Source organism: Lethenteron reissneri, chromosome 36 (assembly GCF_015708825.2).
Source record: "Lethenteron reissneri isolate LAM-NWPU_2019-01 chromosome 36, ASM1570882v1, whole genome shotgun sequence".
NCBI lineage: Eukaryota > Metazoa > Chordata > Hyperoartia > Petromyzontiformes > Petromyzontidae > Lethenteron > Lethenteron reissneri.
In genome coordinates this window covers 12,581,849-12,608,745 of record NC_083814.1, presented here as the reverse complement: position 1 = coordinate 12,608,745, position 26,897 = coordinate 12,581,849, and the positions used below count along the sequence as shown (strand labels likewise).

Below are 26,897 nucleotides of genomic sequence, written 5' to 3'. Positions count from 1 at the left end.
ATTATGGATGACATTGGTCGCGAAAGCCTACGTGTTGAACTGAAATAAAAAAATATTTTAAAATTTAAACACAAACAGCGTAGCGGCAAGACCCTCCTGATTCAGAATCCCCACCCACTGCACGTGGCCCTCGCAGTTAGATGAGTAAATTATTATGATTATTATGAGGTGCCGACCTTCGGGATGGAGTTGTGAGCTGTGGTCTGAAAGCAGGTGTGGTGGTAATACGAGAGGGGGGGGGGGTTGTCGTGACGGGGAGGGAAGGGGGGGGGGGTACCGTGCTGCGAAGCAAATGAGATTTAACTCCCGGTTGGATTGCGGTGTCGTGGCCGATCCCGGCATAACGGAGCGGAATGAGCGCTGACACCGCGTGACCGTGACCGCGTGCGGACCCCCCCCCTCCCCCCGTGCGTCCGCCCATGTCTGTGTGGCACGTGGCGGAGCGGTGGCGCAAGTGGTCGCGGTGGTGGTGGTGGGCGCGCGCTCACGGACCCGGCGAGCCGAGTTCGATTTCCACATCGGTAGCGAATGTCTCTGACCTGTTGTTGGGCTTCTCCCCTATGTCGGATGAGCCTTACGTAAGTAAGTGCACGTGGTGAGGTGCGCGTGTGTGTGCGCGTGCGTGTCTCTTCCCATCTACGAGAGTGCTTCGTGATTACAGGTCACGTGCACAGCAGTCACCACCACCAGGCTAACCACGATTTGTATGCACTTGTGTATGCTGAACTTCTTTCGCACCCTACGCATGCCAACCGTGCTAATCGGATGTGCGGGATTGAATCGATTCGTTGAACCTGTGTGTGTGTGTTGCCGCTTTCGTTCGTGTGTACCTGCGCGGCAGTATAATCAAAGTGTGCGTTTTAGATGGGAATAAATAATTCATTAAAAGGGGGGGGGGCAAGGGGGGGTTGGCTCCGGATACTGAACTTATTTATTTATCGCAAAAAAATATTCACGGCGGGATCCATTCGTTAGGTGTCCAGCCAAGCTGCGCTCCGAGCAGCGCTTTCATCATCATCACCGCAGCAGCAGCAAAGCGAGCACAGAGGAGGAACGAGGCAATCTGAGTGTGACTTTGAACTTAATAAGAACTCTTTACTCACCACAGCGGGCTGCTGTTAAATAATTCTCAGTCCACCTTTCTCTCCGCGGCTATCTCTCTCGTCCTCGCTCTCTCTCTCTCTCGTGTGTTTTTGTTTGTACGAGATGAGCGAGTGGGGTGAATGAGCAAGGCCTGCTTTTTATTGATTGGAAAAACACAAATACAAAATAGTCTGCTGAGAGCCCCTGGGCGAGCGAGCAATTGTCGTGTACGCATCGCCGGGGTTACCAAACCTGTGGCTCTTTAAGGAATGCCGTTTCGTAACGCCCACAGTGCATTGCGGCTCGTGAAATTCCAATAAAAAAAATTCGCCCTTCGAAAGAGGGCCTCTTGTAAAGGACCCTGTTCAGTCCACTGCTGGATGAGGGTCTCCCCCGCCGTGTTGGTCACCTGGGGGGCCTGTTTGACCATACTTCACCACGCTGGTCTCTTCCCCCGCTATCATGGAGGAAGGCGTACTGACACGTGTTACTGACGCGTGTTACACATCACCCGCGCCTTGCAGTGGCCTGCAGGTGTCTTGCCTGGCCCCCGCAGATCTCCGTGCTCACCATGACTCTCATTATTTCACTTTTGGGGCAATTGTAAATAAATCAACAAAGTCGGTTTATTTTTTTGCTGGAAATTTCGTTGAAATCCCCGCCCGCCCGCCCCGCCCCTCCAGTCGCTCTCCGAGTGACCGGAGGTCGCATCGTGAGCTGCCAAATCGCTCAATCAGCCCGGCGACTTGAAAGCCCCCAGCGCACCGCGAGCTGCGTGACCTCTCACATTCGCCACGCGGCGCCCGGCGCTCCGGTAATGGCCTTCAAATTAGCGCTGCTGCAGCAGTTGCAGCAGTAGCAGATGCAGCAGCAGGAGCAGCAGCCACGCGTGTGGAAGTTTCACAACGCTACCCGACTGGCAGTCCGCTCGGTTAAGGGAGTCCTCCGTGGGTTTTCGTTTTGTTTTGTCCTTCCGTCGTGGCGAGCATTCTCGCCGACTCGAACGTTGACGGAGAAATGCACCGCCTTGGAATGCCCCCGATCTCGTCAAACAACAACAACAGCAACAACAGCAACAGCAGCAGCAACAGCAGCAACAACAGCAGCAGCAACAACAGCAGCAACAACAGCAGTAACAACAGCAGCAACAACAGCACAGCAGCAGCAACAACAGCAACAGCAGCAGCAACAACAACAGCAACTGCAGCAACAAAACAGCAACAACAACAGCAGCAGCACCGTGCCTGGCACACGCGAGTGGATGGGTTTGTGTGCTGCTGACGTTCTGCGACGCGACGCTCGATCCTCCCGTGCAGATGCCACCATCGTTGGGCGAGCTGTTCGTTATTTGTTTATTCATGTTGTTCATGTATTTGTTGATTCATGCTGTTCATTTATTTGTTTGTTCACCGGCTCATGACGACCGTACAACGCATTCCTGCAGCAACAACAACCACCCCCCTCCTCTCCCCCCAGATCGAGACACGGACTACGCACAAAACAACAATCAACAACAACAACAACGATGGTGATGATGTTTTTAGTTTTAGATGTACTGGACTGTATTTTGAAAGAGAGCAGCGACGTCATTCGTGAACCAATCGACGAGGAATCCCAGACGTGAGACGACGAGCTGGAAGGAGGCAGCAGCCAGGAGGGGGGGTGACCCAGCCCCACCACCAATTGTGCCTGCGCTCTGCGGTCCTCCATACATGAGGATGCTATCGGCCGTTGAATGAGCGCTTGCACGTGGGGAGGAAACGGGAGGGCCCGGGGAGAATCCGCGCGTGTGAGCAAGGCGACACTCCGCCTCGTGCACATGGAACAGGCGGAGTTCCACATTTGCTGCGCTGCCTTCTCCTGGGCAGTACGGCTCCTCGTCGGTGCCCACGTGACGAGAGATCCCCAACGCGTGCGTGATCCACAAACCCCCGCTGCCTCCACGGCGCTGAATTGTGACGCAATCAAAACTTTACTTTTTCAACTTTCATTCACTTAAGCCAAAATGCCCCTGCACTTTAATTGTTATTCTTGCAATAAAACAAACAGCAGCAGCAGTGCACCTAGCCTGGCACACAGGCGGCGTGGTGACGTCACCGTCACATCGTAGCGAACGGCAGTTGTTGTTCGATTGGTAAGGTGACAATGATGATGATCATGATGGTAATTACGATGATCGTGTTGGTGGTAGTGAGAGCTTGAGGCAGGAACATGTAGGGAGGGAGGGACTGTGGTGGTGGTGATGATGATTGCTATGATGATTATGGCGTGGTGGTGGTGGTGATGATGATGATTGCTATGATGATTATGGCGTGGTGGTGGTGGTGGTGATGATGATTGCTATGATTATGGCGTGGTGGTGGTGATGGGAGACCGCCATGTGAGGAAGAGCATTGTCCCGGTGGAGGGAGGGAAGGAGGGGAGGGGAGAAGAAGGGGAGGGAGGGAGTATGGTGGTGGTGATGATGATTGGTATGATGATGATGGGAGGCCAAGGGAGGAGGTGGAGTGCCCGTTGGGTGGGGGTATACGTGGAGGCAGGGAGGGAGGAGGGAGGGAGGGGAGGCGAGCGAGCCGGCGGTGTTCTTCACATTTCGCTGCCGAGTCGCAGAGAGGCGCCCACGGCTCCCATCCAGGCCCCGCGCTCCCTGCGACCGATTGCTCCGCTCGCAAAATCCCACTCGGCAAATTGTTCCCCGCCGCTTTGCGTTCATTAACAACCGGTTATATATTTAGTTTTTTACCACCCCAATAATATATTTACATATAGTTGAACTGTTCTGATCGTTTATTTCGCCGATTGCTTATTCTGAAGATTTTTATCATTTTTGGAGGATATTTCATGAAATTATAGAAGCGTTGGCTGCTTCAGTCTTTTTTATAATAATTATAATAATTATTAAATGACATTTAATTATTATTATAATTTAGGACCACAGGCTCGGTAGTGAATTTCAAGCGAAGTTGCTGACCTTCAGTCGGAACGACGGCCTCATTCGCTTGACGGACCAAGCCCCCGCCTGCGATGATGTCACGGGACATCAGAGAATCCAGCAACATGTTCTGGTAAGTGCTGCTCGCTGTCACCATCGTCATCTCGTGAGCGACTAGACACTCCATCATCATCTCGTGAGCGACTAGACACTCCATCATCATCATCTCGTGAGCGACTAGACACACCATCATCTCGTGAGCGACTAGACACTCCATCATCATCATCATCATCATCTCGTGAGCGACTAGACACACCATCATCATCTCGTGAGCGACTAGACACTCAATCATCATCATCATCTCGTGAGCGACTAGACACACCATCATCATCTCGTGAGCGACTAGACACTCCATCATCATCTCGTGAGCGACTAGACACACCATCATCATCTCGTGAGCAACTAGACACTCCATCATCATCATCATCTCGTGAGCGACTAGACACACCATCATCATCTCGTGAGCAACTAGACACTCCATCATCATCATCATCATCTCGTGAGCGACTAGACACACCATCATCATCTCGTGAGCAACTAGACACTCCATCATCATCATCATCTCGTGAGCGACTAGACACACCATCATCATCTCGTGAGCAACTAGACACTCCATCAGCAGCAGCAGCAGCAGCTATGCTCCATCCACTGCTGGACGAAGGCCTCTGCGAGCCGCCGCCGCTCGCAGATCCCGCCACGTAGATGAGCGATCCGCCCAACCGCAGGCGATCTGCACCGGAGCCGATGTCACCATCGCCCCGTCTCCCGAGCGTGGTGGTTGTGGTGGTCGTGGTGGTTGTGGTGGTTGTGGTGGTCGTGGTGGTCGTGGTGGTCGTGGTCGTTGTGGTGGTGGTGGTTGTGGTGGTGATCGTGGTGGTCGTGGTGGAGGTGGTGGTAGTGGTGGTCGTGGTGGTCGTGATGGTCGTGGTGGTTGTGGTGGTCGTGGTGGTTGTGGTAGTCGTGGTAGTTGTGGTGGTTGTGGTGGTCGTGGTGGTTGTGGTGGTCGTGGTAGTTGTGGTGGTCGTGGTGGTTGTGGTGGTCGTGGTGGTTGTGGTAGTCGTGGTAGTTGTGGTGGTTGTGGTGGTCGTGGTGGTTGTGGTGGTCGTGGTAGTTGTGGTGGTTGTGGTGGTCGTGGTGGTTGTGGTGGTGGTCGTGGTGGTGGTGGTCGTGGTGGTCGTGGTGGTGGTCGTGGCGGTCGTGGTGGTTGTGGTCATTGTGGTTGTGGTAGTAGTGGTGGTCGTAGTGGTTGTGGTGGTTGTGGTGGTGGTCGTGGTGGTCGTGGTGGTCGTCCCGAGGTGGCCGTCCAGCCCTTCACGGGCTCCTGACTCCTCACCCGCGAGCATTTTCGTTTTTAGTTCGGACGATATTCTGGCAAATCGCCCGATGATGCTGGATGTCATCACCAGCGAAACGTCGTACTTACTACTCAAATAGTAAATGTTGTGGATTTACTCTCCAACACACCGATGGGCTGAAGTAGTAAACTGATTGGCGTTTTGTTGACATGACAAATCCCTCACTAATTGTCTGTGTCGGGTGGTGGAGGGATACAACACAACATGTATACTTACGCCATCTAACCCAACCACCTTTATTATGAACACTATCGGTCGCTAAAGCCCCAAAACGTGTTCAACTGATATCAGAGAGCACGCTCGTTCGCTCGCTCGAGTGTGTGTGTGTCCTCTACGCCGACTTCCCCTCCCTCTCTTTCTCTCTCGCAGCGTCTGTCTGTGCTGCAGCACTTCTCTCGGTTTGTTTGGATTTCCTTCCTGCCCACGGCAATCACTTCGTGGCCAATAATCCTTCGTTGTAGGAAACACAATCGGCAGCGTCATCGACCAAGTGTCACATCCAAACGTCCATCTGTATCGGCGATGCATGCGTGCTGACGCTGGTGTACGTGCAAGTGTATCGTGATTTAAAAAAAGTTCAACGAATGGTTGTGAGAATCTATATAATTGTCATATTGATCATACTGTTCAGTTTAAAGGATGAATGTGCGCCGAGCCTGAATGTTGTACCGACTGCGTTGTAAGCGTACGTATTCATAAACAATTCAAAGGTGCCGTTTGTTACTGACCGCCTGACGTTTTGGGCTCAGCACCCGTGATTGTATGTATAAGTGCGTGTCGGGCGAACGGTGGTTAGCGCACCGCGCTATGGACCCAGCAGCCTAAGTTCGATTCCCTGCCACGGCTGTCATCGATGACGAGTGAAATCTTGACCAGTCGGCCCTGCGCCACCCACACCTGCCTGCCTCCACCGGCGTGGTGAAGTATGGTCACACAAACAACCTCGACGAATGACGTCAGGAGCGCCCTCCCATCCAGCAGTGGATGGACCGACAGAGGCTGACGACACGTGTCAGACGGACGCGGTGGCTGTGTCCGCGTGCTCGCTACCTCCGTAGGCAGCGAGCACGCGGAGTTTGAACCCCACGTGGAAGTCGCCACGTGACTTGCCTGGCCGTGCGAGAGCTCGCTCTGCACGTGGAATGCGCAATCAGCGGTGACAACGAGCGGGGCGCGGGTTCGTCGTTGTGTTTTGGCGCCAGGTGCCATCGAGGATGCTTTGGGGAGAAAATAAGAGAACGACATCGTACGTCCGTACAAGAGCCAGGCATGGCTGTGTCGCTGAGACGCTGATAGTGTGAATCGGCCCAGAGTGCTGCTCGTTGTTAAACGAACCACTGCTGCTGAACGTACAACAATAACACGCAGAAGGGAAGGCCGCGGAGCTGATGGGACGTGACCAATGGCTATGTCGTGAATGTGAATGGTCAGAGATGCGTGGGGAAGGAGGTGTAGAGTGGGTATGTTATCATAATGCATATCGACTCGTGTGATGAGTGGTCAAGAATGAGTTTATAAGTGGTTGTTCACCAAATTACTACAATAAAGTGCGAGTATAAATCATTGTAATTAAAAGCCTGCAAGACAACCATGCTTCCACAACTTCACAAACCTGCACTGACCAACCAGCGTGGTGAAGTGTGTCACACACCCAGCGTGGTGAAGTGTGTCACTCACCCAGCGTGGTGAAGTGTGTGAGATAACGCCCACACGAGGAGGCCCTCATCCAGCAGTGGATTGAGACTGCGCGTGTTGGTGCCGCGTGTCGGGAACCGAACGCGCTCTCAAGCACGCGGCACGGAACGTCGGACATCGTGTGGGCAGCACGCGGCACGACCAAACAGCGCAGCGCACAGAGAGGGAGAGAGAGCGAGCGAGCAGGCTGTGGTTACCGCACCACGCGAGTACAAATACTAATTATCTGAAAACATCGCAGACAATTAAACAGGCACACACGATGTGGCAGGAAGGGGACTCCTGGCGCTTGAAGCAACTCGGCGCGGCCTACTCCCGGATAAAACACCAAGTTGCTGTTTGGAAGAAATCAAGTTATACTGGACATGTCCTTTGGCTCGACGCGCCCTGGAAGCGCACGTCTGCCACTCGAATTCCCATGCGGCTCGCACCTGGCTTCCGTGGCGGCTGTGTTTGCTGTTGTTTAAAAGACGCCTCCTGCTCCCTGTGAATATTGACGTTGTCCACGTGGCGCGTCCAGCTGCCCCCCGAGCGCCCTGCCGCCGAGGCGCGCGCGGGTTCGCCGCCGTTGTCGCCCTCGCTTCGGTTGTGACCAGGACTTAGGGGGGGGGGGTCTCTCTGCACATCCACCGGGTGGGCTGGTGAAGTGGGGCACGCAGGAGGCGCGTGGCTGCTCGTCGCCACAGCTGCGAGACAGAGAGATCGAGAGAGATCGAGCGAGAGATCAAGAGAGAGAGAGATACTGCTCGTGACGTGTCGGGTGTGGATTTATTTTCCATTGCCGGCGACCAGAGCACACCCGGCTGGATTCGAGGCCAGGTTGTGTCGCTCTGCTGTTGATCCTTGGGCTGGTGACGCTCCGCCTGTCGTTGTTGTTGTTGCTGCAGAAGTTCGCGGTTCGAATCTAGCGGCCGCCCTGTTTAATACCGCGATGTGTATCAACCACAAACCTACCACTACGACGAGAGCTACTACGCGCCGTCTGATGAACTCACACGGGGCGATGAAGATCCCCTGGCGTCATGCGCAAGGGCGGCCAATTGTGGGATTACGCCACGCACACGCAGAGCAGCAGCAGGCAGCAGCAGCAGCAGGCATCGACTGGCAGCAGGCATCGACTGGCAGCAGACCCATGATGCCCCCAGGGCACTCTTGCAGATGAGACTGCATCCTGGTCCCTGTGTTCAGAGCCGGTCACAAGAAACCAACTTGAGACTTGGACTTTTGTGTCTTTTGTGTTCCCTCTCTCTCTCGTCCTTCTGAGCGTGTGTTTGTATCCCAGGCGGGTGTCTTTATCCCAGGAGTGTGTTTGTATCCCAGGCGGGTGTCTGTATCCCAGGCGAGTGTTTGTATCCCAGGCGTGTGTTTTGTTCTTCTCGAACGTGTCGTTGTTTCGGCTCCGACTTGCTGGATCGCCGTACGCGCTGTGCTCGTGTCGTCGCGGCGTCTCGGGTCAGTGTCTCTGCCGAGACTCCCTCATCCTGATCCCTCGAGCTCTACCGCCAGGCGACACAAATATTTGCTTCAACATCGAATTCAGAATTACGCTCCAGATATACGCATTGAATCATTATCATCATCATCAGCCATGATCTATCCACTACTGGATGAAGGCTTCCCCAGGCAATCGCCCATCCCCACGTGGTCTCACGACGAGAAAACGCCTCGGAGTTACTACGCACGTGGGGCCGGTTTCGCATATTCTGCCGATTCCATTTCTCCAGTGAAACTCAATTATTTTTAAACTATTTTTTATTTTAGCAGCAGGAAAGGCCCACTGAGCTGCCATGTCGTTCTTTTTTCAGAAGCGACCTCGCTATCACAAATGATAGCTCAACGAAGTTGGCTCATCGCGTGGACATTTGTATAGCAGCCAAAATGACTCTAAACTCGTCATGTTGATTGTAAATGTGGAGGGGGGAAAACCGGATGACCCGGAGAAAATCCAAGCAACGACGTGGAGAGAGAGACGCAAACTCCAAATATACAGCAGCAGGCGTCAGGGTCTGGATCGAACCCACGCCCTCCTGCACACCAGGCGAGGGAGTTAACATCTCCTAGCCACCGTGATGATGATGAGAGAGAGAGACGCAAACTCAAAATATACAACAGCAGGCGTCAGGATCTGGATCGAACCCACGACCTCCTGCACACCAGGCGAGGTAGTCAACATCCTAATCGCCACCGCGGCGCCCATCGTACCTGGGCTGTTGCACGGAGCGCTCAGCCCCCCCCCCCCCCCGCTGCCCTGTGCTGAGTGCACGTGGCTGGGAGCCCGCAACCAACCGCTCCTAAATGTTTCTGTGAATTGTTTCAGCCAAGAGGCTGCAGTGTGTTTGTATTGAATCGCTGTATTCTTTCTCTCGTGTGATACAGGCGAGGGAGTCAACATCTCCTAGCCACCGTGGCGCTCCGTCTGCACGGTGTACGTCCTCCGCGGCGCGTGTACCCCCCCACCTCCCCGCCGCCGCCGCCATGTGAAGTTGAAAGAGCGTTGTGTCCGCGTGGTCCCAGATCGCGTGTCATGGCGAAGTCGGAAAGCCAAATGGACATCGTGGAGAAGCAGACGAAGCCGCGGCGCCAGCGGCTGTCGGCGCCGCTGCGACTCGGCGCGGCGCTCCTGCTGTGCGCCCTCACGTGCGCCGTGGTGGTGCTCGCCGTGCTCTACGTGGCCGAGCGAGGTGCGCGATGACGACGGGGGAGTGTTTTTGTCGCGACGGTGATGAAGGGGGAGTGTTTGTCGCGACAGTGATGGGAGTGTTTGTCGCGACAGTGAGGATGGAGGAGTGTTTGTCGCGACAGTAAGGATGGGGGAGTTTGTCGCGACGGTGATGATGGGGGAGTGTTTTTGTCGCGACAGTGGGGATGGGGGAGTGTTTGTGTCCGTGACAGTGATGATGGGGGAGTGTTTTTGTCGCGACGGTGAGGATGGGGGAGTGTTTGTTGTGACAGTGATGATGGGGGAGTGTTTTTGTCGCGACGGTGAGGATGGGGGAGTGTTGGTCGCGACAGTGATGATGGGGGAGTGTTTGTCGCGACAGTGATGACGGGGGAGTGTTTTTGTCGCGACAGTGAGGATGGGGGAGTGTTTTTGTCCCGACAGTGAGGATGGGGGAGTGTTTGTGTCCGTGACAGTGATGATGGGGGAGTGTTTTTGTCGCGACGGTGAGGATGGGGGAGTGTTTGTTGTGACAGTGATGATGGGGGAGTGTTTTTGTCGCGACGGTGAGGATGGGGGAGTGTTGGTCGCGACAGTGATGATGGGGGAGTGTTTTTGTCGCGACAGTGAGGATGGGGGAGTGTTTTTGTCGCGACAGTGAGGATGGGGGAATGTTTGTGTCCGTGACAGTGATGATGGGGGAGTGTTTGTCGCGACAGTGATGGGAGTGTTTGTCGCGACAGTGAGGATGGGGGAGTGTTTGTCGTGACAGTGAGGACGGCGGGGGAGTATTTGTCGTGACAGTGATGATAGCGGAGTGTTTGTTGTGACGGTGATGATGGGGGAGTGTTTGTTGTGACGGTGATGATGGAGGAGTGTTTGTTGTGACGGTGATGATGGGGGAGTGTTTGTCGCCACAGTGATGATGGGGGAGTGTTTGTCGCGACAGCGAGGATGGGGGAGTGTTTGTCGTGACAGTGAGGACGGGGGGGCGTTTGTCGCAATAGTGATTATGGGGGAGTGTTTGTCGTGACAGTGAGGATGTGGGAGTGTTTGTCGCAACAGTGAGGACAGAGAGTGTTTGTCGTGACAGTAATGGGAGTGTTTGCCGCGGAAGTGAAGGAGTGCACCTGTTCGCGCGAGTGATGGAGTGTCGCGGTGGGATTGAGTATCGTTGGGAACGATGGGAGTGTTGCCGCGATCGATGGTGTGAAAGAAGTGTTTCAGTGTGAAGGAGTGTGCTGGAATGAGTGCGCCCGAGTGGAGGAGTGTTTCAGTGTGAAGATGCCAGAGGGAGTTGCGTTGACGGCAACAGGAGAGGGGGGCACGCGGACTGGCAGGCAGCCATGTGCCAGAGTCCGTCACTCACTGTGTTTATCCTGGTGACCAGGTGACCCGGTGACCCGGTGACTTGGTGCCCTGGTGACCCGGTGACCGGTGACCTCGTGACCTGGTGACCCGGTGACCTGTGACCTGGTGACTTGGTGACCTGGTGACCTGTGACCTGGTGACCCTGTGACCCGGTGACCTGCTGACCTGGTGACCTGGTGATGTGGTGACCTGGTGACTTGGTGACCCGGTGACCTGGTGACCTGTGACCAGGTGACTTGGTGACCTGGTAACCCGGTGACCTGGTGACCTGTTGATCTGGTGACGTGGTGACCTGGTGACCCGGTGACCTAGTGGCCTGGTGACTTAGTGACTTGGCGACCTGGTGACCTGGTGACTGCTGACCTGGTGACCTGGTGAATGTTTTCCCCCACAGAGAAGAGGGCGTCTTGGAATGTGTGCATCACTCCCGAGTGCATCGCGGCCTGTGAGTATCCGCCGCCACCGCCGCTCCATCGCTTCCGCCGTACAAAACCTTCCTTCCCCACGTCGCCACCTCCTCTCGCACGACCGCTGACCGCCGGTCGGCGCGCGGGCAGCATGGGCCGGTGATGCAGACACCGACGACAGTAGCGTATATACTGCAGTACATTATAGACTGTACCGCTAATGGAATCAGATATCGAGGGGATTTTGACCCGACGATACAAGGTCGAGGTATCCGAAACGGAAACCAAATTAGAATAGCAAATCAAAAAACACGTTTTCTTTCTCCCGCAATATAATTATTAAGTTTTTATATATATAGCGTCGTCGTTAATGGAAATCGTATCTCACATTCGCTGAGTAGGAACCGCAGACCTAGCTGGAAGGCTGCAACCAGGCGGTGAGCCTGCACTACCAACACTTGATCTGCAGTTCTCTATATATAAGTTGCTTTCAGCCAATTCGTGCAGCCACGCTGAGTAATATGACTCTTTATTCAGCAGTGGTCCTGCTGCTGCTGCTACATTGGGTTGATATTTGTAAGACGTTTTCAGCCGATCAGTGATGAGTGGTGTTTACTATCACTATGTATGTCGGGAGGAAACCGGAGCACCGGGAGAAACCCACAAATGCGAGGGGACAACACTCTATCTCGTACAGAGGGGACAGGAGATCAGTCCACACTTTGCTTGACGGCAATCTCCTGGTAGAGGCCCGGGCATTGCACCTCCTCGATACCCGCGAGAAGGGAGCCTCGCAAACAGCGTTGGATTTGTACGTACGTTGAACTTCTTTCGCACCGTACGTATAACCAAACGTGCTAATCGGAGGTGCGAGGGAAGGACAACAACATCGTTCTGGACAAATGAGTTTTCAATCTTGATGATGGTTTAAACGTGCACAAGCTCCAGTGGCTTCCTGACAAGGCCACGCGCAGCAAGGCCACCACCAGAATCGTCTCCTGATGACCCCGTCAATGTCACGCCACGCGACGGAGCGTTGAGGTGCCGGAATATCAGTCGGGTTGCCACCTCTCCTGGTTCTCCCGGGACACTGCTATTGTTGTGAAGTCAGCTGCTGTCCTGGGAGATCGCAAAATCTTCCCGGGACGTGAACTATCCCAGTTTCGTAGTTTTTTTTGTCAGTTGCTTAATCTCACTCCCTCACTCGCCCGCCCTATCGCTCACTCGCACGCCTGCTCCATCACTCGCCCTATCTCTCGCTCGCTCGCTTGCTCCATCGCTCGTCCACTCCCTCACTCGCTTGCTCCATCGCTCGCCCACTCCCTCACTCGCCCGCCCCATCGCTCACTCGCCCGCCTGCTCTATCACTCGCCCTATCTCTCGCTCGCTCCATCGCTCGTCCACTCCCTCACTCGTCCACTCGCTCCATCGCTCGTCCACTCCCTCGCTCGCCCGTGTCGCGTGGGGGGAGTTCAGCGGCGCGCATCCTGGACGGCATGGACTCCAGCGTGGACCCGTGCCAGGACTTCTACGGCTTCGCGTGCGGCGGCTGGCTCAAGAAGCACGTGATCCCTGAGCGCAGCTCCTACTACAGCACCTTCGACATGCTGCGGGACGACATGGAGGTCGTGCTCAAAGGTCAAACAGTCGAGCCGGGCCGTGATCTCAACAAATCGTAGCGACCTTTAAAATTAAACGTATATATTTTTGTATCTTACCAGGTAACACCCACTGAACTGTGTAGCTCTTTTTCAGAAGCAGCCTGGCCGTCACAAATGACAGCTCAACGAAGTGGCTCATCACGTGTGGGAATGTATCGCAGCCACATACTTTGAACGCGTGTTGATTCTAAATACGGATTTCCAACCCAGAGGACGCGGGGGAAATTGCACGTAACCATGGCGGAGAGAAACGCTGCAAACTCCAAACATACAACAGGCGTCAGGGTTGGGATCGAACCCACGACCTGTATACCAGGCGAGGTAGCTAACATGTCGCCATGGAGAGAAAGACACTGCAAACTCCAAATATACAGCAGGCGTCAGGGTCGGGATCGAACCCACGATCTCCTGTATACCAGGCGAGGTAGTTGACATCTCACCACTGCGGCGTCCTCCGGCGCAAGCGAGCCATCAAGAAGGATTCTTTGGTAGCTTGTCACCCGGTGACATCCCTTGTAGCCCAGTGGTGGAAATTCCACATTCCCTAGCTTTCGTGACTGCAAGGATTCATATTCTTAGCTTGTGTTGCCTCCGAAACGTCGTGATTTTTATTTTTATTTTATTTATTTTATATTTTATTAATTTTAATTTTTACCTACGTGATTCCACATTCCCGTTGCATCACGTAACTCGCTGGCCTGCCATCTGTGAAAAAGAGAGCGTCATAGCTCATGGGATTCCTCCTCCAGGCTAATACAAATTCTATTGCTGAGTCGATCCAGAGGACAACCGCTCTTGGCTTTCCCTGCTGCTGAGTGTCGCTCATTGTATCGACCCCGGAGGGATGACGGGCTGAGTTAGCTCCCCAACCGGGAGTTTAACCTTTGGAGCTTCACGATTGTGAGGCGCTCACTCTCCGCTGAGCAGCCCGGGGCCGCGAGGCGCGTGACGTCACGGGGCCCGTTCGCCGCTCGTTGTAGCCATGGACATATACTGGACGTGGTGTGCCGGGTACACTATCATCGTTATCACTGTTATCCGGTTCGCCAGCTCGGACAGACTCGGCTGAAATTGAGCACTGGTTTGTGCCACCCTTCACCCGGCTCACAATCGAACTCTGACTGTGGGTTGTCCGCTGCGTAACGCTCGCTACGGAACACTCGCTAGGGAACGCTCGCTGCGAAACGCTCATTACGGAACGCTCGCTGCGAAACGCTCATTACAAAACGCTCGCTGCGAAACGCTCGTTACGGAATGCTCGCAACAGAACGCTCTCTACGGAACGCTCGTTAGGAAATTCTCGCTGTGGAACGCTTGCTATGGAAAGCTTTCTATGGATAACTCGCTACGGAGCACTCACAACGGAACACTCGCTATGGAACGCTCGTTGCGGAGTTATGATTTGACCCACGCTTGTGTTGTTCTGTTTTCAGATGTCCTCGAAAGGCCGGACACGGGCAACCGTGAAGCCATCAGGAAAGCCAAACGGCTGTACAGATCCTGCATAAACGAATGTAAGTGGTTTAGAGACTCAAGGTTGACCGTTTGACAGAGTCCAACTTGAGCTGAGATTATTACATCAGCTCTGTCCGTCTCTCCATCCACCTGTCCGTCCATCCATCTGTCCATGCTCTCTGCAACATGGGGCTCATGATAACTCTCGTCAAGATGATGCAATTTAAATGACATTTCGGTTTCAGTTGTGTTGCTGTTAGACGTTTACCCCATGAGAGAGTACCGGACAAATTAATTTCAGGGTTGCTCAAAAACTTGGACGATAAAAAAAACCTCCAGCGATTATGCGAAAGGATTTTCAGCCAGGGCGATGACGTCACACGCGCAGGCTATGGCGTCATCTAGCCTTGCGACTCAGCAACTTGGCGTCATTATCGCCAAATACCCGTCAATCCTGTGGAGCCGAAACGCGTGTTTGGAAAGGGCGAGACAAGAATCCATGCGTGTGCACGCCTGGTTCTTCCTCGCGTGATGATGATGATGCCATCGTTCGAAATATCCTCGCGCACGGAAATACGTGTGCCGGGGTTCGTATTGTGCAGGCGCTTTCCTCGAAGCTGCCAGAATAAAAAAAAATACCATAATTCTTTTACGATGCTTTGGAAGGCGCTTCGGGAAGTTTAATGATGTTTATCGGACAATAATGGCCTCTAACGACTGCTTCCAGACATCGGAATATTTACGCCAGAATTCGTGCCTACGCATCCGCGCGGCGCAGCGCGTGGACACGATCCAATAGACGCGCGCGCACGCACGCGGCAATGTTTCCTCTCCAACGCAGCAAAGTTCAGGACGAAACAGAATCGGAATACAGATTTACGTCGGAGAGAATTGCCTGCTGTCAATGTCCACGTGTGAAGCCACTTCGTTGAGCTGTCGTTTGTGGTGGGCAGCTCGCTGCTGAGAAAGAGCTACGTCGACGTTCAGTGAGGCCCTTACCTGGTGAAAAAAGACAAATTGTTTGTTTGTGGTTTTTAGTTTAACTGGATGGCCTGCTAAAGCAAATAGCCAGGCACGGGTGAACAGCAACAACGGGTGAACAGCAACAACGGGTGAACAACAACAACGGGTGAACAGCAACAACGGGTGAACAACAACAACGGGTGAACAGCAACAACGGGTGAACAGCAACAACGGGTGAACAGCAACAACGGGTGAACAGCAACAACGGGTGAACACCAACAACGGGTGAACACCAACAACGGGTGAACAGCAACAACGGGTGAACAGCAACAACGGGTGAACAGCAACAACGGGTGAACACCAACGGGTGAACAGCTCCAATGGTCATTACCTGGTCTAATAAACAATCTACTACTATAATTATCCAATAATGTCTGTGTGTACCGCGCGTGACGTCACTCCAAGTCGACCAGCCCCCCTCATTAATAATCATGAACAGGTGACGTCCTCCACATGGACCCCCCCCCCTTATTAATAATCATGAGCAGGTGACGTCACTCCACATGTAGCACCCCCCCCCCCCGCCATTAATGATCATGAGCAGATGACGTCACTCCACATCGAACAGCCCCCCCATTCACAATAATTAGCGGCTGACGTCACTCCACATGGGGTGGCAAGGCGCCTCCTCCCCCCTCCTCGGCGTCAACTCACAACCCTCCTACAAAGGCAGAACCCTCACGTCACGTGATCTCTGTAACGCTGCTGAGACATCGAAGTAAAAAGGACGTCGTGATGAGCACGGGATTATAAACTCCAAATGAAATAGCTGTGTCACAGCGCCCTTACCGATTGCACACGAATGGATGCAATGAACATTACGTCGCGCTTGGCCTTTCGCTTGCAAGTTTCACATTGACCGCAATACACCCGTTCTTGGACGGGCTCAAAGCTCGTCTATAGCCAGAAACAAATCGGAGAAACCTCCCTGCTGCCCGGTGCACGCGGGTAGAGCCGCCTTTGGGTGGTGACGACATCTGTCGGCATTGCACGACAGCGGCGGCCGGTGGCGCCAGAACGTGGCCGTGAGAAGCGGCCCCGTTGGTGTCACGGGGACGGGAGCTGGCCGGGCGCCGACGCAGCGATTCGTGTCTTTGTCTACATCGCGTTGGCACGCCTCAAGTCCTCCCCTCCTCGTCTCTCGTCAGATATTCTGCCCCCTGCGTCTTGCCGTGATTGCGTCGCGGCGCTTGGAGTAAGCAAGCGACTGCTAAAAGTAAACGCTCGTTTTGCTGCTGTATATATAACGGTGCCGGCAAGCGCCACCGTGACTAGGATATGCTAACTCCCTCGCCTGATATACAGGAGGTCGTGAGTTCGATCCCGACCCTGACGATGCCTGCTGCTGTATATTTGGGGTTTGCGTGTCTCTCTCTCCCCGTGGTCGCTCGTCGCTAGCTGCTGTGCGTATTGGGCCTCCATAGTCAGCAACTGCGAATTGACGTCCCCCGCAAAAACTTATATTTGATGACGGTGCTGATGATGATGATCATGGTGCTGATGATGATCATGGTGCTGATGACAAAAATCATGGTGCTGACGATGGTGATCATAGTGCTGATGATCATGGTGCTGATTATGATGACGGTGCTGATGATGATGATCATGGTGCTGATGATGATCATGGTGCTGATGACAAAATTCATGGTGCTGATGGTGGTGATCATGGTGCTGATGATGATCATGGTGTTGATGACAATGGCCGCCGGCCAAGAATAATATCGTAGCGGCAGGTAAGGAATGGAACGGGTCAGAGAGGGGTCGCCCAGAGAGGAGATGGAGCCACGAATTCGGTGCGAGAGGTGGTGGCGGCGGCGGCCACAGCGGCTGCTGCTTGGAGTGAGTGGCCCTTCACCCAGCAGTGGATTCCTTGACCGTGTCTGACAATGATGATGAAGATGGCGATGAAAAAAAAAAGCAATCGTGGGAGGGAGTTGTTGCGCAGCGGACGTGAGTCCTCCGGCACCTTCGTGTGCGGCACTCACCGATTGCCCTGCGTATGCGTGGCGTGGCGTGGCGTGCTTCGTGTCTTTGTTTCCACACCCAGCTGCCATAGAGGAGAGGGATTCGGAGCCGCTGCTGAATCTCCTGGACGGGATCGGCGACTGGCCCGTGACCAACGACAACTGGACCACGACTCACGGTACACTCGGGGCAGAGGGCCCCCCTAGACTCCGCCCCCCCCCCCAAGACTCCACCCCCCCCCCCGTCCAGACTCCAGACGCCCCCGAGACTCCAGCCCCCCAGCCCCCCCTCCAGACTTCAGCCCCCCCCCCCTATATTCCAGCCCCCCCCCCAGACTCCAGTTCAGCCCCCCCCTCCAGACTCCAGCCCCCCCCTCTATATTCCCCCCCCCTCCCCGCAGACTCCAGCCCCCCCCCCTTCTAGATTCCAGCTCCCCCTTTAGACTCCAGCCCCCCCCCCCCCAGACTCGAGCCCCCCACCAGACCGCGTGCTCCAAGCGACATCTCTCACGGAGACCTCAGAATCGCCGTCGTCGCCACCGGAGGAGCAGCCCCACGGGGCGATGATGAAGCCCTCGTCCGCAGTTGCCCGGCAGGGGCGGGTGGGCGGGCTGCCTTGGCACGCACGCGGTGCTGCGGTGTCGCCGTGCTGCTGAAAATATCTCGATTGTTTGCTGGGTGTTTACTCCGGCTGCTTTCGTTTTTTTAAAAATGATTTCTAGCCCTCTCGGGTCGAACGCGTTAATCACGCAGCATTGGCCCTGTTTATAACAGAGGGCGGAGAAGGACGTCACGGTAACTCTCGAAACGATGAGCCATTATGGATGAGACTTTAGTGTAAAGTTCTGTTGCTATTAGAAACTCGCCCCAGAGAAAAGCGGCCACACTGGTCAAAGCCTAAATGAATGACCTGCGCGTGCGTGCGCGTGCGTGCGTGTGTGACGTGGGGCTCACGGTAACTCTCGTAGAGACCGATCCGACACGAACTAAACTTTCGTGTGAAGTTGCATTGCTCGTGGGGGAATCCGCCTCTAGAAGAAAAAAAGAAAACCAGCCACATCTATCGAGGCTCTGCCTCTCACAGGGGCTAGGAGGGTGGGTGGGTGTTGTGGCGAGGTGGCAACCCTCGCGACGATGATCCGACGCGAATGACATTTTTAGTTTTTTACCAACAAACTTTGCGCTGCGCGATTGTCGGCGAGCTTCGGGCTGTCGTCGTGGTCGCGTCTGGCCCCGCAGGGGGCGACTGGCGGCTGGACAACGTCCTCGCCAAGCTGAACGCCGTCTTCTGGAAGAGGGTCATCGTGGACATGTACGTGGGGCCTGACGACGAGGACTCCAACAAGCACGTAATCCACGTGAGCGCCCACCACCACCAACCGCTTGCTCGCTCTCTTTTTTTTTTACGATCAGTGGAAACAAGAAGATGCTCGGTGTATTCGGCACTTTGTTTCGTTTATCATTTCGTAAAATTTTTTTTTAAACGGGGCTTTATGTAGCCCTCGCTCGCTCGCTCACTCGCTCGCTCGCTCTCTCGCTCGCTCGCTCGCTCTCTCGCTCTCTCGCTCACTCTCTCGCTCGCTCTCTCTCTCGCTCATTCTCTCGCTCTCTCTCGCTCTCGCCAGCACGAAGTCCGACGTTTCGGCTACCCACGTGCTGGGAGCCTTGTTCAGGAGGCGAAGCGAGCAGCCCCTAGCGTTTTTCCCCCCACGGTTCGGCAGGGTGACGGTTCAGTTTTTTTTGTTTAATTCCGCAGCACGCGCCTTAGCCGAAACGTCGAACAACGCACGATCGCGATACACGTGCGCTGCATCTGTGTCCAGCAGCGTGCAGGGAGGCGCGGGTAGTTCAACACGGGGCGCGCATGGGGCTGTCAATACGAAGCCGTGCATCAATAGCTCATCGTCACTAGATTGTAACGTCGTTTTCTATATACAAATATAAAATGTACAAAGAGGGAATGTTCCATGAATCGATGCTATATATATCGTCTCCTGGTTAAATAAAGTAAAGAAATTCAACATATATCTACATACGTGTGCGTGTATACATACATGTGTGTATACATACATGTGTGTATACATACATGTGTGTATATCTACATACATGTGTGTATACATGTGTGTGTGTATATACACAATGTACCCACGTGGAACATTGCGAAGGCAAAAATTCTGCGGCATCGACAAAAATGGGGCCCGTCTCGTGACCGCCCTTCGGTGCGATTGGGGGTCACTGAGCCCCCCGCCCCCCCCCCCCAAGGAGTGGGGGGGGGGGTTAACCGTACCCACTCGTTCAAGTTGCATCATCTTCTGTAACCCCCTCGCGTCGCAAGCCTCGTTGGAGATCTCGGCAGGACTGGCGGCTGGTCACACTCGGTCGCCGTGTCAGCGGAGTTACACAGCAAAGGCCCCGGGCCGTGTTTTCCCAGCGAGGCGTGTTTAAGGATGACTCCCAAAGACAAACATCGCTCTGTGATCTCACAGTCCTGTGGGGGTGCAGAGGTTAGGACTGTGGTGGTGGTGGTGGGGAGGGAGCGGTGGAGCGGCGGGTTAGCGCCACGCTGCGCTACGAACCCGGCCACTCGAGTTCGATTCCCGCTCACGGCCAACACCGGTGACGATGATCTAAATCGGTCCTGAGCCTCCCCTAGGTCGACTCAGCCTTAAATGAGTACCTAGTGCGATGTGCAAACATCGCGACTGGGGAGACAAAGGCGGCCGAGCGTGGTGCTGGCCACCCACCTCCTCGTGTGCCGTTCCGGCCTTCATGGGTGCAACTCGCTAACAGCACTTGCCCCAACAGTTTGTTAAGGCTACACGGGGGATCTTTGCATTTGTTGTGGTGGTTGTGCGTGTCGAGCAGACACCGCCCTTGGTGCGCACACTCGTCCACTCGGGTCCCTCCGACTGATATCTCCGACTGCACGAATCCACGTTGTGTGTGTGGCTTATCGTCCACCTGTGTTCCTCTGCCCAGGTTGATCAGCCAATGCTTGGCCTCCCCTCCAAGGATTATTACTACGGTGACGGCAATTACAGAACGGTGAGGCGAATGGACAGAATGCACTTACGATTCATGGCCAGTGACGTAGTAACTACATTATCAGTGGCGTAGTAACTATATTATCAGTGGCGTAGTAACTATATTATCAGTGGTATAGTAACTACATTAACAGTGGCGTAGTAACTACATTATCAGTGGCGTAGTGACTACATTTTCAGTGGTGTAGTGAATACATTATCAGTGGTGTAGTGAATACATTATCAGTGGTGTAGTGACTACATTATCAGTGGCGTAGTGAATACATTATCAGTGGTGTAGTAAATACATTATCAGTGGTGTAGTGAATACATTATCAGTGGCGTAGTGAATACATTATCAGTGGTGTAGTGAATACATTATCAGCGGTATAGTGACTACATTATCAGTGGCGTAGTAACTACATTATCAGTGGTGTAGTAACTACATTATCAGTGGTGTAGTGACTACATTATCAGTGGCGTAGTAACTACATTATCAGTGGCGTAGTAACTACATTACCAGTGGTGTAGTGACTATATTATCAGTGGCGTAGTGACTACATTATCAGTGGCGTAGTAACTACATTATCAGCGGTATAGTAACTACATTATCAGTGGCGTAGTAACTACATTATCAGTGGCGTAGTAACTACATTATCAGTGGTGTAGTAACTACAATATCAGTGGCGTAGTAACTACATTATCAGTGGCGTAGTAACTACATTATCAGTGCCGTAATAACTACATTATCAGTGGCGTAGTAACTACATTATCAGTGGCGTAGTAACTACATTATCAGTGGTGTAGTAACTACATTATCAGTGGCGTAGTAACTACATTATCAGTGGCGTAGCAACTACATTATCAGTGACGTAGTAACTACATTATCAGTGATGTAGTCACGACATCATCAGCTCAGGGGGTACGGCAATCGATCAGGCGGGGCCCCAATAGTCGATTTGTCTCGCACGGTCTCACCCAGGCGATTCTACATCGAGGCTCCTCTTGCCTGATCGCATCATCGTCACGCTCACGGTCTCCAACATTTAACGCTGTAGGGGCGCTGCGTCTTCTCAAAACGTAGCCAACCACAGCTCTGCTTGTTCCAGCTGGTCACACTGTGATGAAGACAACAGCATCGACACAAACACGCGATGCGCAATTTGCGGAAGCCAAACGTTACCGCTCTAGTTAAATTAAAATAAAAACGTGGAAACGTAAATTAAAGCATTTCCAGGCAAACATTAATTCAAACGGCGTGTTTAATGAGTGTTGTTGCTCTTTGACCCTGTTGCTGGAAACAAATCCCATGGTGGTTGTGAAGGGGTCCCAACTCGTAGCTTTGGCCACCAGGGGAGACGGTGGGGGGGGGGGCACCCCCCCCCCCCCACCGCCTTCCCCCCCCTGCCCCCCACTATGCTCGTTACGCGACTGCTCGTGGCAAATACGGCTCGTGTTGTGGATGTGACTCAGTGATGGGAGAGAACACGCACACACACGTTTCATGATTACATTACTTTGATGGTAATAATATTATAATAGTTGTGTTTGCATTGATACAGAAATGTTTCACTGAGTCTTTGGGCTCTTTCTCACGAGGGTCCTGCAACAGCAGGAATTAGTCGTTGGTAAAAAAAAACAATTAAGAAGTATTTAAAATCTATATAGTTCGTCACCATCGTCATCATCATCAGCCGTGGTCAATCCACTGCTGGATGAAGGCCACGTCAAGCCGCCCCCATCCCCAACTACGACTCACGGATTGCCGATAAGCGGTTGGGCGAGTGGCTATTGGTGAGCGGTGACTTGTGCACCGCTCACCGCGACCTGACACAATCGCTCCTTGCCTCTGTGATCGACACGGCGGCTTGGGGCGAAGGGAGGAGGGGTGACTTCAGTTGCAGCCTGTGACAGTCATCCACACCCGGGTGGATTTAGAATTCGACTCTTCACTCAAGGCTGTGAACAGACACCCCGAGTCTAAATCCAATCGCGCTGACAGCCGCTGGCCGCTTGGAGTGTCGGGCTGTTGGGCTTGCGCTGTGATCTTCGACTCTCGCGCGTGATGGTAGCAGCAGCAGCAGCAGCAGTGATGTTGAAGCTAATGTCTGCTGCTGCTGCTGCCACGACGAGAGGGCTTCAGCACAGAGAGACAGAGAGAGAGAGTTGGTGTCGTGTCGCTCTTCCTCCTCCTGCGTTGAAGGAGCCGTAGACCACAGCGGATTCACTGCGCGGTCCGTAGTGTGGGTTGCCTGGCTACTACTCTTGGCTCGTTTTTAAAACGTTTCAATGAGTCCCTTTGTATTTCAATGTATCAAAGTGTGTCTCAATGTTTCTAAGTGTGTCTCAATGTTTCAAAGTGGGTCTTAGTGTATCTGTGTGGGTCTCAATGTATCTGTGTGTGTCTGAATGTATCTAAGTATGTCTCTATGTAGCTACGTGGGTCTCTATGTATCTAAGTGTGTCTCAATATTTCTAAGTGTGTCTCAATGTTTCGAAGTGGGTCTCAGTGTATCTGTGTGGGTCTCAAAGTATCTGTGTGTGTCTCAATGTATCTGTGTGTGTCTCTCTGCACCTGTGTGGGTCTCTACGGTATCTCTCTGCGCCTCCGTGTGTTTTGTCTGAACATCTGCTCCGGCGTTTGGCTTGCGTGGCCACGCACTCACGCGCCTGCGGCTCGCGTCTGCGATGCCCCCCTGCGCTCCCCACTCGTGACGGAGGCGCGGTGCTGCGTCGCCCGGTCGATGTTTCTCCGACGAAGCGGCCGATTTGAGTGGGAGACGTCAAGGCCCCCCCCCCCACCCCCCACCGCTTGCCACGTGTTTACGCGTCCTACCTTCAACACGACGACCGACACCGTCGCTACGATCCAAGCGGACGTCGTGAGCGTCTCCGAGCGCCCTTGCGCTCAGCAACCCGCGGTCACTGACGAGACGACGAATCCCAACTCCGTCGCCACCTCGCCGCGCGCTGCTCCCTGGCGCAGGCGCCACGGTTGTCGAGGGTGGCGATGACACCCCGAGCCTCGCCCTGGTATCGACATTGAGCAGAGCAAGCGAGGCAATTCATGTGTGTGGGGGGGGTGACCTTTAATGTGGGGGGCTGTAGTGTAGCCGTTAGCGCGAACCTGGCCACCCGAGTTCGATTCCCGCTCACGGCCAACACCAGTCACGGTTATCTGAGCTGGTCCTGGGCCTCCCCTAGGTCGACTCAGCCTCAAATGAGTAGCTGGTGCGGTGTGTGAAAGCATCGCCACCGGGGTTGATAAAAGGTGGCCGGGTCGAGTACTGACCACCCACCCCCTCGTGTGTCGTGCCGGCCTTCATAGGGTGCTACTCGCTAACAGCACTTGCCCCAACGGTCCGCTAAGGCTACACGGGGCATCGTTGACTTTGTTACTTTAATGAGCACTGCCCGCGCGTTTGCTCGGCATACACGGCCGGGTGGGGGGTGGGGGGGCGTGACGTCACGCTGCACGCAGCCGGCTCGACGCTGTGAGTCGCGGATGACGTCATCTCGCAGGCGTGCGCGCGACATCACCGCCGCGCGTCAGCCAGGCAGCCAGCCAGCAAAACTTTAAACAAAATGCATCGGAAGTTTATGAGAAGTTTATTCCCCGAGTAAATCCCATTGAACTAAGAAGTATTTTTTAAAAACAAATTTTAGAGCAGTATAAGCACAATATGGGGCCATATTAACAACTACAAAATATACCCCTGAAATTTCAGAACCACTATCCCCCCCCTCCCCGTGTCCAGGGAAGTTTCCAGATCCGCCTCCGAGCGGCGCGTCCCAGCGGGCGGTGCTCGTTTGAGCCTCAAGCAGGACGAGCAGCAGAGCGATGGCTCCGCGTTATTTTTATACCGACTTCAAACGCGTTGGCGTCGCCTCTTGACGGCAGGGAGGGAGGGGGGGAGCTTGCATCTCATCCCCCGTGTGTGTGTGTCTGTCCGTGTGTGTGGCTATCCGTGTGTGTGTTTATCCTGTGTGTATCTATCCGTGTGTTTGTGTCTATCGGTGTGTTTGTGTCTATCCGTGTGTGTGTGTGGCTATCCGTGTGTGTTTATCCGTGTGTGTGTGGCTATGTGTATGTGTCTCTCCGTGTGTGTGTCTATCCGTGTGTGCGTGTGTGTGCATCTCTGCTTGTGTGTGCATCTCAGAATTTATGTGAGGTCCTGGGGGAGGGGAAATTCCTCAACCTGGAAACCATCGTGGGACAAAGTGGGGATGACACTGTTGAGGCTGCGGTGCTTCAAATATTGGAAGAAGTCACCCCCTGTGAGTGGCTGACTGAGGTGCCATCTGTTGAGGTAGTACTGAAGGCGATCCAGAGTCTGAGACCAGTAAAGGCACCGGGCAGAGATGATCCCTCAAGCGAAATGCTGAGGGAGGGTGGCGTTTGTGCACAGACTGCCCTACATGACATCATAACTACAGTCTGGACCGCTGGACGGGTTCTGCAGGATTGTAGGCATGCCCTGGTGGTTCCCCTCTTTAAGAAGGGGGACCGCACAGACTGTAACAACTACAGGGGCATCTCACTCCTCAGTGCGCTGGGAAAGGTCATGGCAAGGATGATTCAACATCGCCTTGCCAGGCACGCTGAGGAGAGGCTTGCGGAGCCTCAATGTGGTTTCAGGAAAGGGTGGTCCTGCACAGATGACATATTTCTGTTCATCTGCTACAGCAGAGGTGTAGGGAATTCCACCAAGACCTATATCTCTGCTTTATTGACCTGATCAAGGCCTATGATACCATCAGTAGGCCTGGGCTATGAGTTGTTTTTCGTGCTTTCGGAGTCCCTGACCCGCTGCTCACGATCATTAAGGACTTTCATGATGGTGAGCGGGCCCGGGTAAAACTATGTGGCCGGGAGTCAGAGCCATTCCCTGTTCACTTTGGGGTGCGACAGGGATGTCCTCTGGCTACGACATTATTTAACATCTTTTTCGACCACGTAGTTCGTGAATCCTTCAATAGCTGTACCGGAGGATTTTCCATCTGGTACAGATACAATGGGAGGCTGATCAATGCCCGGGTGTGGTCAAGAAATGGCTCCCTATTGCTCAACCATGTTATGTATGCCGATGATCTGGTAATTGCTGCTTCACTCAGAGGAGGAGTTGGAGGTGCTGCTGCTGAACCTGGGAGCTTGCCACTAAGAGGTGGGGACTTACCATCAGCCCCACCAAAACTAAGCACCTGCCTGGGTGTTTTGTACCATTGGACACTCCACCCCACAACTCCCAATTGGTGATAGGGCAGTTGTGGAGAGAGCGGAGCGTTTCCCATACCTGGGCAGTGTGCTCATAACCGGCTCTGGTTTGACAGCAGAGGTCTCATTCCGAATCAGTCGAGCGGCATTATATTATAATCGGTTGCGTAACGCTGTGTGGAAGCTACCTGGTCTGTCGCTCCACACGAAGCGTCATGTCTTCTCGGCCACGGGTTTTCCCTCCCTTTTCTATGCGTGCGAAACGTGGACCCCCCTAATTGAACATCTTCGCCGATTAGAAACATTTAGGCTGGCCTGCCTATGATCCATCCTGGGTTTAACCAGGCTGGATTGTGTGAGGAGCTCACATATCATTGAAAGATCTGGACAAAGTCCCATCGGTGAGCTCCTCCGGCAGGCAAGGCTGCATTGGCTGGGTCATGGAGCCTGCATGCCCAGCCACCGCATGCCTAAACAACTTTTCAAATCTAGAATAAACAGCTTTTGTTCGGCCGGATCGAGGGGGCTAAACGGACGCGGCACGGGCTAGAGAAAAGATGGAGTGATTTAGTACAGGATGATGTGGAGCTGAGTGGACTTGCCGATGACTGGTACTAGCGGTGTCAAGACCGGCCTCTGTGAAGGAGGCTCGTGAAGGACCATACTGGGCAGTTGGGGGCAGTCGCCCTCCAACAACGGAGGGGGGAGGAGCGACGCTCACAACAACGAGCGGAGCGTCGGGTGGCTAAAGCACAGCAAGTTGGTACAGTAGGGGGCAAAGGTGGTGCATCAGCCAGTCATCTCGGTCATCTCGGTCAGTCGACCCGTGGCACCTGCTGGGTCTGCCCCGTGACCTCCTGCCAGCGGGCGTTCGACACTTCACGTGGCCTCAAGGTGCACTTGGCCTGGCACAAGCGTCGTGGTGACGTCAACGCCACTTAGTGGCGAATGGCGGTTGTTGTTGTTGTGTGTGTCTGTGTGCGATGGCCGAGAC

The 26,897-nt window shown here is 53.9% G+C and overlaps 1 protein-coding gene across 1 annotated transcript in view; it reads left to right on the top strand.

Moving 5' to 3' along the window:
* The first annotated feature begins 3,671 nt into the window (after nucleotides 1–3,671).
* LOC133351174 (neprilysin-like) overlaps nucleotides 3,672–26,897 on the top strand; it is a 47,594-nt gene continuing 24,368 nt past the window's right edge. Inside the window, exons 1-8 of the mRNA XM_061566184.1 lie at nucleotides 3,672–4,148; nucleotides 9,640–9,806; nucleotides 11,550–11,600; nucleotides 13,039–13,200; nucleotides 14,657–14,737; nucleotides 17,749–17,844; nucleotides 18,905–19,023; nucleotides 20,645–20,710. Coding sequence (XP_061422168.1) covers nucleotides 9,650–9,806; nucleotides 11,550–11,600; nucleotides 13,039–13,200; nucleotides 14,657–14,737; nucleotides 17,749–17,844; nucleotides 18,905–19,023; nucleotides 20,645–20,710 — 732 coding nt within the window. The 5' untranslated portion in view covers nucleotides 3,672–4,148; nucleotides 9,640–9,649. The remainder of the gene's footprint in view (nucleotides 4,149–9,639; nucleotides 9,807–11,549; nucleotides 11,601–13,038; nucleotides 13,201–14,656; nucleotides 14,738–17,748; nucleotides 17,845–18,904; nucleotides 19,024–20,644; nucleotides 20,711–26,897) is intronic.